The 12,366-nt window shown below is 52.9% G+C and overlaps 1 protein-coding gene across 1 annotated transcript; it reads left to right on the forward strand.

Annotated features, from left to right (window-relative positions):
- Positions 1-10,617: 10,617 nt before the first annotated feature.
- LOC101867603 (olfactory receptor 14C36-like) lies at positions 10,618-11,550 on the forward strand. Its single transcript, XM_005139465.2, has one exon. It carries the CDS (start codon positions 10,627-10,629, stop codon positions 11,548-11,550), a length of 924 nt encoding a protein of 307 aa, XP_005139522.2. The 5' UTR covers positions 10,618-10,626.
- The last annotated feature ends 816 nt before the right edge of the window (positions 11,551-12,366 follow it).

Below are 12,366 nucleotides of genomic sequence, written 5' to 3' on the forward strand. Positions count from 1 at the left end.
TTAAAGTGCACCTTACAGCACCAGTTGTTCACGCTCCGTGAGCGGCAGATCAATTGGTTTATACACTGCACATGAGCCAATCATTTCCCTGCTGCAGGAGTAAAGAAAAAAGCTTCCACACTGACTACAAAGCAACCATTTAATTCCTACTTCGCTGGCCCAGAAGGAGCCCACTCACACCAGGGCCATGGCCAGGCTGCCTTTGGGGTGACCCCTCTTGCTGTCCCTGCTGAGCACCCATCCATCACTTTGTACCCATTCAGCCTGCGCACACGGGCACACGCACCAGCCAAGGCCACCCAGCTTCCTGGGGCATCTCAGCTGCCAGGAGCCTCACACGTTTTCAGCACAGCCTTTGCCAGAAACAAAAGCTTCCCATGAGACTCTCGGCCACAGGCAAAGCAAATCCTCACGTCTGCTTGGTGGGGAACGTGGAGCCCTCACTTTGAAACCAACTCTCAGCATCTGGGGGTTTACAAACCAGCCAGGGAGGAAATGAGCCCCGAGTGCTAACTGGCTCTCCAGGCAGCCAGCCTGTGGAAACACTCCAAAACATGTCCCGCATCATGTCCAGCCATGAATCCAGGTGAAAACTGGAGAGCTCAAGCAAAGGCTTCTCTCCTCCTTTCCTAAATCCAGACAGCATTTCAAATACCCCAGTTTGGAGACCCTGACGTCAGCTGTGCAGTCAAATCTGAGCTGAGGAATTGTTTTCCCTCCATCACTTTTAAAAACAAAACAGAAGTAACTTGGGCCCAACAAGTGTAATGCCTCCTTGCTCTTCTGCTCCCTTCACACTGTGAAACCATTTAACCCAGCAGCTGCCTTGCTGCAAATTTCAGAACATTCAAGAAGTTACTCACAGCTCAGGGGCAATCTCTGACACGAGCAGGGCAGCAACTGAGGCTGTGACTGCCAGGAGACAGGGCACAGAAAGATGGGCGCATTCTGGATGGAGGATCGGGCCCAATTCAGCAAGGTACTGGCACCACGTCTCAGGTTAAACAGGAAAGGGGACAGATGTCAGGGGCACTGATAACTGTGCAGCAGCTACAGAATGGTTCAACAGTCATTCCTGGGGCTGACACTGCCTTAAATCCTAACTGCCTTGGCCTCATGTCTCCCCTGGCAGCTAAAAACCATCAAAGTCACCATGATACTGAGGACAGAAACATCCTACAGTACCCCCACACTGCAGGACCAGGGCTTAGTCAAAGTCACGCAGCCAGAGCAGGGCTCAGTCTCTCTTCCCTCACACCCAGCTCTTCTCTCCCTCCTGCCAGGGCCTTCTCCAGGCCACCCAGCACCAAGACACACCACAGCCTAGGGAGTACAGGCTCCTCCTCCCCTCCCCCAAGATACAGAGCTTCCTTCAGAGCCTGAGCACATGGCAGCTCTTTACTTCCTGGCATCACACACATTTCAAACCATGCTTACACCCGAGCACCCACAGCCCAGCAGGATCCTCCCATGGTCAGCTCCAAGGACCACACCAGCTGCCACAAGCGCTCCTTCCCTCCACCTTCTCCTGAGCAAGACAAACAACAGCCCTCACGTGCTTTACCTGCTCCACCACAGCTTGGTTGGCATCTGCAGCTTCAGACATCCCGTGGCAGCTCCATTTGCAGCAGGACTGGGCTCCTGGGCTCCTGCCTTTGCAGCAAGCTGGTCATCCACAGCAGGGCTACTACTTCTCCTGTGGGGCACCTTCAAACACCGGCACGTGGGTCTGTGATTTGAAGCAAGGGAGAGAAAGATCAGACCAGGAGACACAGGGAGGGGACAAGCCCAGCCCGTGACCTGCCTTTCAACCTGAGCCCACAGGAGCACCGGCCACAACCCCAGCACCTACGAAGCCCCACAGGCTCTTCAGAAGCTCTGAAAGGAGCAGTTTGGGTTATTTATCACTTGGGAAGCACTGGAGGGACAGGCCCATCTCTTGCTGCTGACAAGCAGCTGGGGCAGCTCCCTGCAGCACGCACGCTGTGCTCAGAGGTGCTGGGCAGGCTGCAGGCACAAGCCCTGCTGAGCAAGGAGCTTCCAAACTGAAGCAGGTACCAAGAAATAAAAGCAAAGATGAATGTGGCTTTACCTGCCCCGGGCAGGTGCCTTCACAGGCCCATTACAACCATGCCACAGCCACAACTGTCTGAACTCAAGCAAAACCCCAAAGCAATCGCTGCTCTGCTCAAGAATGGACCACTGGATTGTCTTTTGCTTAGTCAACTATTTGACTGCATTTGTACCTGAAAGTCTTTGGCCAAAAACACTGGGAGTTTTATCAAACAACAGCTGTGCAGAGGCTCTCCTGGGCTGGAACCCAAGCCAGGGCTTTGATTTTTAAACAGGGCAGCCAGTGCATCCCTTACGAGAGCCTCTGCTCTCTGCCATGCAGGTTCTGTCAGACTCTACAGCTCTGATGGGATCGAGACCTCCGTGCTGACTGCCAGCACATCCCCTCTGGGCACTGGGAGCAAAGGGGCAGATCTTCATTTTACACAGAATCCCAAGGGTTGGAAGGGACCTCAAAAGATCATCTAGTCCAACCCCCTGCAAGAGCAGGGTAACCTAGAGTACATCACACAGGAACTTGTCCAGGCGGGCCTTGAATATCTCCAGTGGAGGAGACTCCACAACCCCCCTGGGCAACCTCTTCCAGTGCTCTGTCACTCTCACAGTAAAGGAGTTCTTCCTGATGTTCACATGGAACCTTCTATGCTCCAGTTTACACCCATTGCCCCTTGTCCTATCCCTGAAAAAAACCATCATTCTGACACCCACCCTTTACATATCTGTAAACATTGATCCTCACGAGCAGCTGTATTCTCTTCCCTTGTTATTTCCCTTATTATTATTATTGGTGGTAGCAGCAGTGGTCTGTGTTATACTTTAATTACTTGACTTACCTCAGCCCCTGGGAGTTACACTCTTTCCATTCTCCTTCCCATCCCTCCGGGATCAGGGGGAAGTTGATTGGCAAGTACATGTTCCATACAGGCCTCCGGCCAGTGAGCACGTAGAAAAGATGAACCATCTGATCAAACAATAAATTAGGAAAATATGTCAGGAAATGAAATTCTATTGGTACCAAGGTTTACCACTGGCTCTATTAAGAATTCAAACTAAACCTCGGTCGAAAGAAGAGGTTAGCCCATTTGAAATTTTATATGGAAGACCATAACAGTCCCAGTTTAAAGCAGGAAGTCTTCAGGAAGTGGCAGAAGGCTATCTCTGACAATTTTTGGTCAATCTGGGAAAAGAATTGGAGGAGATAAATAAGAGAGTAGCAGGGACAAGAGCAAGAGGTTTGGATTATCCCATTCACCCTTTCAGATCTGGAGACTGGGTTTATGTTAAGAATTTTTCAGGAGATCCTCTACAGGAGAAGTGGAGCGGAACGTACCAGATACTACTGACCACCTTTACAGCAGGGAAGATAAAGGAACAACCTGCTCGGGCCGAGGGCAGGCACTGCATTAGCTGCTCAATGGACAGGCCTGCCACATTTCTGTCAGCTGCATCAGGGCCTGAACCTCACTGGGAAAACACAATCCAATAGTACCTTCAGCTACTTCAAGCCTTATCACATCCAGCTGCTGCTTTCCAGGAAGGAAAAGGAAGGAAGGAAAAGGAAGGAAGGAAAAGGAAGGAAGGAAAAGGAAGGAAGGAAAAGTAAGGAAGGAAGGAAGGAAAAGGAAGGAAGGAAAAGGAAGAAAGGAAAAAGGGAAGGAAGGAAGGAAAAGGAAGGAAGGGAAAGGAGGGAAGGAAGGGAAAGGAGGGAAGGGAGGGAAAGGAGGGAAGGAGGGAAGGAGGGAGAGCAAGGGAGAGCAAGGGAGAGCAAGGGAGAGCAAGGGAGAGAAAGGGAGAGAAAGGGAGAGAAAGGGAGAGAAAGAGAGAGAAAGAGAGAGAAAGAGAGAGAAAGAGAGAGAAAGAGAAAGAGAGAAAGAGAGAAAGAAAGAAAGAGAGAAAGAGAGAAACAGAAAGAAAGAGAGAAAGAGGGAAAGAAAGGAAGAAAGGAAGAAAGACATGAGAAGAATAAAAGAGTAGGGATCTGCACAGAGATGGAGAAAGAAGCAGCAGGGAAAGAGGAAGAGAGGGAAACAGTGGGAGAGGGAGCAGGGCAGAGAGAAGTAAGGACTACGGGATTGACAGAGATCATCAAAAGACGTGGTGGGTAGAGGAAAGGTGAGTGGGTAAAAAACAAATAGGGGCAGGGAGAGCTTGCTAGCAACACCAAACTGTGTGGTTCGGTCGATACACTGGAGGGAAGGAATGCCATCCAGAGGGACCCTGACACGCCTGAGAGGTGGCCAATGCCAACCTCATGAAGTTCAACCAAGCCAAATGCAAGCTCCTACACCTGCGTCAGAGCAATCCCAGCAATCCCAGCTACAGGTTGGGAGCAGAAGAGACTCAGAGCAGCCCTGTCCAGAAGGACTTGAGGCTGTCAGTCAATGAGAAAATGAACATGAGTGTGTGCTCACAGCCCAGAAAGCAACTGTGTCCTGGGCTGCATCAAAAGGAGTGTGACCAGCAGGGCGAAGGAGGTGATCCTGCCCCTCTACTCTGCTCTTCTGAGACCCCACTTGCAGCACTGGGTACAGTTCTGGGGTTCCCAACATAAAAAGGACACGGAGCTGTTGGAACAAGTCCAGAGCAGGCCACGAGAACGATCAGGGGCTGGAGCAGCTCCTGTATGGAGACAGGCTGAGAACACTGGGGTCTTCAGCCTGGAGAAGAGAAGGCTGCATGGAGACCTCAGAGCAGCTTCCAGTGTCTGAAGGGGAGCTACAAGGATGTGGGAGAGCAACTCTTCATCAGGGACCAGAGTGACAGGATAAGGGGTGATGGGTTCAACCTGAAATAGGGGAAGTTTAGGTTAGATACAAGGAAGAAGTTCTTCCCTGTGAGGGCGGTGAGGGGCTGGCACAGGCTGCCAAAGGAACTTGGGAATGCTCCATCCCTGGCAGTGTTCAAGGCCAGCCTGGACAGAGCCCTGGGTGACATGGTTTAATGGGAGGTGTTCCTGCCCATGGCACAGGCTTGGAACTGGATGATCTGAACGTCCTTTCCAACCCTAACTATTCTAGGATTCTAAAACCAGAGCAACAAACAAGACTAACAACTAAGAGAAAGAGAAGTGCAGGAGCAAGGAGCAGCTCAGAGGGATGGAGAAAGAAAGAGAAGCATCAGAAGCCCTGCAGAGTGATGGAGGAAGGGTCTGGGAGCAGCAGACACAGCCAGAGAGAGGAGAAGTAGGCAGGGAGAAAGACAGAGACGGTGGGATACAGAATGAGCTGCAAGCAGGAGAAGGGGCTGGTAGAGAGACAGAGAAAGAAGGACTTGGAGAAGAGAGGGACGTGGAGGACAGCACAGGAATAGAAGAGAGGTCTGGGGAAGGGAGACAATGACAGCAAGGGGAAAGGGAGCGGGAGCTTGGAGAGATGAGAGGCAGACACGGCCCCAAGGGCCGGGCACTCACCACAGCTCCCGCTCTCCGTCCTGCCAGGGAACCTCTTCAGCCCAGGCCCTTCTTTCTCTGCCTCTCTGTGCTCTCCCCTTTCCTCCTGTGCAGGCCCAGGGCCAGCTGCAGGCCGCAGGCCGGGCTGGGGCAGCTCTCGGCGCTCTGGCAGTCGGGGTGCCCGGTGCCTGTGCCCACAGCGGGGCTGTCTCCATCTCCACAGGGGCTCGCTCACCTCAGCGCTGGCCCCGGCCCTCCCCTCAGCACAACCTGCAAGCCCCAGCACCAACATGGCCGCCGGCAGCCCCAGCACTACAGCTCCCAGCATGCCCCGGGGCGCTCCTCCTGCTGCCAGGCCCTGCTGGGCCACCGTCCCCTGGCCATAGGCCAGAGGGAGCAGGAGAAGGGCAGGAGCCGGAGAGGTGAGGAGCTCACCTGTGGGCTGGGGCTGTGCTGGGGTTGGTCCATGTCCCGTCTGCTTCTGCCCCACTTGTCAGCACAACCAAACATCTGCTTGTGTCCCTTACCAGTAGAGCTGAGCATCTGCTTGTGTGTCTTACCAGTAGAGCTGAGCATCTGCTTTTGTGTCTTACCAGTAGAGCTGAGCATCTGCTTTTGTGTCTTACCAGTAGAGCTGAGCATCTGCTTTTGTGTCTTACCAGTAGAGCTGAGCATCTGCTTTTGTCCCTCATCAGTAGAACTAAGCATCTGCTTCTCCCCCTCATCAGTAGTCGATGCCTTGGCATGTTAAGTACTTAAGAAAGACAATACTTTTATTTAAGCAAAGGAATTCCTTTAACCCCCTGTCGTGGTTTAAACCAAGTCCCCCAACTCCCGGAGAGTTAGGAAGGAGAATCCAAGGAATGTAGCCCCCACGGATTGAGATAAGAACTGTTAATAGCTAAGGCCTAACACAATAATAATGATACAGCCAATAACAAGCGAAAAGAATACAATACCTCACCAGCCACCGACCCATAACTCACTCCACCCTGCCCAGCCGAGCACCGCGTGCTCCCTCCTCCATTTTCCTCCAGAGCTCCATCCCTCCTGCTCTCTCTCCCAGTTGCATCCTGGGCATCACGTGCTATGGTATGGAATACCTCCCCAGCTAGCCCAGACCAGGCACCCTATCTCTCCCTCCTCCCTGGCAGAGCATGAGCTACTGCTGAACCCATGACATTATCAAGCAACTATTCCCAGCCCAGAAGTCAAAACACAGAACTGCACCAGCTACAAGAAGGAGAAAAATGACTGCTACGGCTGAACCCATGACATTATCCACCCCTTATTCCATACCATTCACGCCATGCCCAGATCTCACATTTCCAATACACCATCACTCTTAAGTCCACCCCTCGATCATGAGACATCTCTATATTGCATCTCTGGAATGATGGCCTGAAGTATCTGGGCCCACCAGGCTCAAAATCATTCACCATCCCCTTCAGCAGTTCTACAGCTTGCTGCTGGGGACTCCATACAGCTGCCTTCCACTTCCAATGCTTCCAAAGCACTGGAGGGGCCCAGTGGATCAGATACTTGGCCATACTGTCCCACATGCCCTGCCACTCATGACTGTCCAGCCTTGGGAACAGTCTCCTGGTGCTCCTATGTGCTTGTCTAACCTTAGACAAGACCCAAACCTGACTCTGCTTAACTTTTGGGACCGGGGCTGATGTAGCTGCCCTGCTTGCCAGTTCTCCCACCACCAGCTTCTCTTCTCCTGAGTTCGGATCTTCCTCCTATGCCTTGCTGGGAAGTGCTGCGTGGTCTCCTGCATCCTGCTGGGGGTCGGCGGGCGACTTCCGGGGGACACTCTCAGCCGTCAGGGGGTCGGGAACGGCCGCAGGACTCACCTCCCCCGCTGCCTGGTCCCGCTGCTCAGCTACCGCCCTGCTCCGCTCCTCCCCTGCCTGCTCCCGCTGCTCTGCCACAGCCGTTTGGCTCCCGGTGCCGCTCTCCCTGGCAGCCTCAGCTGCCGGCAGCTCCTGGGGTCGCTCCTTCCTGGCTTCACGCAGCTCCACGCAGACGGAGACAAGGACAAGGACAAGGACGGCAAAGAGCAGCGGGACGGCCTGGTACAAGTCCAAGTCCACGGCCACGTCCATCCCTCCCTGCTGCCGGAGCCCCACCGTCTTACAAGCCTCCGACACAAAGTACAGTGAAACAAAAGCTTTAGCCCAAGACCCATGATCGACAAACACAAACACATCCAATCCATACACAAAGTACCCGGCAAAATCCCGAAACCGCGAGATCCAGAGAAAAACCTCTAAGAGCCAATAAATCAGCATTGTGACAAGAGACCATAAATCCGCTCAGATCTGTTCTTATCTCAAACGCTCGGGCCCCACGTTGGGCGCCAAAAATGTCGTGGTTTAAACCAAGTCCCCCAGCTCCCAGAGAGTTAGGAAGGAGAATCCAAAGAATGTAGCCCCCACGGATTGAGATAAGAACGGTTTAATTGCTAAGGCATAACACAAAACCCCTACTGCCATTTACTACTACAAATAATAATGATACAGCAAGCAGCAAGTGAAAAGAATACAACACTCCACCAGCCACCGACCCATAACTCACTCCACCCTGCCTGGCCGAGCACCATGTGCTCCCTCCTCCATTTTTCTCCAGAGCTCTACCCCTCCAGCTTTCTCTTTCCCAGTATGCATCCTGGGCATCATGTGCTATGGTATGGAATACCTCATTGACTAGCCTGAGTCAGGTGTCCTGTCTCTCCTTCCTCCCGGACTCCCATCCTCCACCTGGCTGGAAAAAACCTTGAACAAAAACACCCTCAAAACATGCTCAAACCATGACAATGCTCCATCCCTGGCAGTGTTGAAGGCCAGGTTGGATGAAGCCTTGGGTGATATGGTTTAGTGTGAGGTGTCCCTGACCATGGCAGGGGGGTTGGAACTGGATGATCTTAAGATCCTTTCCAACCCTAACAATTCTATGGTTCTATGATTCTGAGAGTTATAAAGCAGGGATGTTTATTGCAACGACAGGTGTGAGGGGGATTGCTCTTCCTAACCGGCACACCGGGAGCTCAATAAGATGGATATTTATTATACACAAACATACAAATTCATTAGGTTCCCTAGAGTTTGTCTGGGATGTTATAATAAGTTTAGGTCCTTATTATCTTAAGTCTCCTCCCTTTTGGTGCTTGCTCACTATCCTCAGATGGTCGTGGTCAGAGGTCTTCAAGATGAAGCATGAAGTTCTTCACAGTGAAGTGAGGGATATGTTTGGATGCTTTATGCAATTGTTCAGAATTTCTTAGATGGGTTTAAGTACCATTATTTATATGAGGAGGTTTCTGCATCAACATAACTTGTCCAGCTGATTTCTATGCTCTAATGTGTAGCAAAATGCTTAACAACAAATAGAATAGGATATAAATTAGTGAAATTATGGTAGAATGTAAAATTCAACTTTAAAGCCACAGCTGCTGTTGGTGACCATCCAACCAGGGTATCCCACCAGAACTGTTCTCATGCTCAGTGTGTGGACTTGCCAGTGACAGCTTAATGGTTTGACTCGATGTTCTCAAAGGGCCATTTTCAAATTAAGTGACTCTGTGATTGTAAGAGAAGAAGATTTTTAGCCTTAAATCTCTGAATCATCAGAGAAATGGCACTGCAGGAAGGCAGTTTGTGTCCCAGATGAGGGAAGGAACACCAGTGCTTGCTTCAGGCTGTTTCCCATGGTGTTTCCCTGGAGCCTCAGGCAGCCCTGGAAGGAGCCCAGTGGGGCAGAGGCAGAGCCACCTTGGGCTGGTCCTCTGTTGCTGAGCTAGGACCCAGGGGAGACCTGCGAGACTCAGAGAGCTTAAATGCCCTTAGCAGTGAGGGATGCTGAGGAGGAGGAAAAACCTTCTGGAGGAGTAACCTTCCCAGCCCTCTTTGTGGTAAGGCTCTGGGTGTAGGGCAATGAAGCTGCGGTTTCTCTGTGTAGATAAGGAGGAGGATGTGCTGCAGAGCAGGGCTTCCCTCTGCACCATGGCAGGGACAGGACAAGGCAGGTCCCTTGTGCCGGGTTGTGCTGGCTGCAGGCTGTGAATGTGGGTGTGCAGCCAGGGGTGCCCAGCGCTGTCCTTGCGAGCAGGGTCCCTGCAGCCCAGGGGCTGTGTGCAGGGGCAGGGACTCTGCTGCCTGCCAGGGTCAGCACTCAGCCTGACTGGGAGCTCCCACGGTGCTGGGAGAGAAACTGGGGTGGGGGGGAAGGAACAATTCCTGTCATGAAAGAAAAAGTGTTCTTGTGCATGGAGAGGGTGCTGTGTGGGTCAGGGCTGCTCAGAGCTCCACACCACTCTGAGGACATTTGCAGAGCATCTTCTGAAAGACACTGAGGCAGCATTTGCCTTAGTAGGAAGGATCCAGAGCTTTGATGTTTTCACTCTTGGTGGGCAGGTTGGGCAGTGGGAGCTGGGAATTCACTTCTGTGCTTTGGAGGAGGCACCGAAAGTCTTGTCAGGACTTGTGTGAGCTGCTCCTGAGCCCCTGCAGAGGCAGAGATGCCCCTGGGCAGAGCCCTGCTGCCGGGAGGGGTGTGCAGGGCAGAGCTGAGCACACAGCCCATGGGATGGGCTCTGGCAGCACTGAGAGGGAGCAGAGCTGGGCACAGAGCAGCAGCTCCTGGCAGGGACAGCTCCAGGCAGCAGAGCCATGGGCAGGGAGTGGGGGGAAAGTGCAGCCCAGGCCTGGGGAGGCTGCGTTCAGGCAGCTCTCTTGGTGTCTGCCTTCCACTGCAGGTGGCTGCTGGACATGCTCTGCTGGGCAAGGAGCTGACTCTCTGTACAAAGAGCAGGGCAGCTGAGAACCAGATGGACTGTTTCTCTGATGGACCCGAATAGGCACTGACCCACAGACAGTTGAGCCTTTTTTGTCAAGCTGAGACTTTTCAGAGTTGCCTTTAAAAACATACTTAGGAATTGTATCCCTGAAAAAGTCACTTGTCAGCTGTGACACTGTGAAAACAAACAAACCAACCAACCTCAGAGACAATCATGACCAAGTCACTCTCAGTCGCTCCTCTGCAACATGAAAGTGTTCACAGTCATGAGTGTGTAAATTGCACTTCTGTATCTGACATCCCTCCTGTCCTAACCCATCACTGCCTGTTTCTCCCATGACAGTGCCCATGCCCAGAGGCAGCAGATGTCCAACGGCAGCTCCATCACCCACTTCCTCCTCCTGCCATTCGCACACACGCGGGAGCTGCAGCTCTGGCACTTCTGGCTCTTCCTGGGCATCTCCCTGGCTGTGCTCCTGGGCAACGGCCTCATCATCACCAGCACAGCCTGCGACCAGCACCTCCACACCCCCATGTACTTCTTCCTGCTCAACCTCTCCCTGCTGGACCTGGGCTGCATCCTCACCACTGTCCCCAAATCCATGGCCAATTCCCTCTGGGACACCAGGGCCATCTCCTACACAGGATGTGCTGCACAGCTCTTTTTCTTTCTCTTCTTCTTTTCAGCTGAGTTTTATCTCCTCACTGTCATGTCCTATGACCGCTATGTGGCCATCTGCAAGCCCCTGCACTATGGGACCCTGCTGGGCAGCAGAGCTTGTGTCCACATGGCAGCAGCTGCCTGGGCCAGTGGCTTTCTCAATGCTCTGGTGAACACAGCCAATACATTTTCACTACCCCTCTGCAGAGGCAATGCTGTGGAGCAGTTCTTCTGTGAAATCCCCCCGATCCTCAAGCTCTCCTGCTCACAATCCTACCTCAGGGAAGTTGGGCTTGTTGTGATTGATATCTGTGTAGTATTTGGCTGTTTTGTATTCATTGTGGGTTCCTATGTGCAGATCTTCAGGGCTGTGCTGAGGATCCCCTCTGAGCAGGGACGCCACAAAGCCTTTTCCACGTGCCTCCCTCACCTGGCTGTAGTCTCCCTCTTTGTCAGCACTGCTACCTTTGCCTACCTGAAGCCCCCCTCCATCTCCTCCCCATCCCAGGATCTGGTGCTGTCAGTGCTGTACTCGGTGGTGCCTCCAGCAGTGAACCCCCTCATCTACAGCCTGAGGAACCAGGATCTCAAGGATGCTGTGAGAAAGCTGCTGACTCGATGTGTTTGATCAGCCACACACTGCCTGCTTTCCTCTGCAAAGGGCTCCAAGTGTAGGTCGTGACAGGGCACATCTGTCTTTGTTGCTTTCCAGCTGTTTTCTTTTTTCCACTTGTGATGATGCTGTTTTCAAAGACATGTCATTTTTCATTCCCTGCTACTTACGTATCCATGCATCTTGTGTGACCCACAGCCTTGGTGTCAATGGGGTCTCTCATTCCATTTAAGCACAATAAACCATCCTGCAGCAACTTCTTCTGTGATGTGTCGTTCCATGGCAGGAATGAAGGGGAATGAAAGCAGCTTTGTGGCTGCTCCAGCTCTGGCATGGCTGCTCTGTGCCTGGAGCAGGAAGAGCTCTTGGGGAGTTCAAGGGTCGGAGCTGTTGTGCTGGTGTGAGGAGATGGGATGGCATGGGGGGGGCTGCAGAGCTCTCAGGGTGTCCTGGGCAGGAGAGCAGGGGACACAGGGGTCCCTGCAGGGGACTGCCCTGCAATGGCCCAGGCTGGGGCTGCCTGGCTGGGAGCAGCCCATGGGAAAGGTCTGGGTGGGCAGGAGCTGGACAGGAGGCAGCTGTGCCCTGGCAGCAAGGGAGGACAGCAGCATCGTGGGCTGTATGAGCAGGAGCACGGCAGGAGAACAAGGGAAGGGATGCTCTGGGATACTCCATCCAGGTTTCAGATCAGTTCAGGAATGCTGCTGGAAAGCACCAATGGGTTTAGCAATGGGACCTCAGGACATGCAGGGACTGGAGCATGGTGCCTGTGGGGAGAGGCTGGGGGAGCTGGGCTTGTCCAGGCCAGAAAACAGAAGGCCAATGGGGACC

Source organism: Melopsittacus undulatus, unplaced genomic scaffold (genome assembly GCF_012275295.1).
Source record: "Melopsittacus undulatus isolate bMelUnd1 unplaced genomic scaffold, bMelUnd1.mat.Z mat_scaffold_74_arrow_ctg1, whole genome shotgun sequence".
Lineage (NCBI taxonomy): Eukaryota > Metazoa > Chordata > Aves > Psittaciformes > Psittaculidae > Melopsittacus > Melopsittacus undulatus.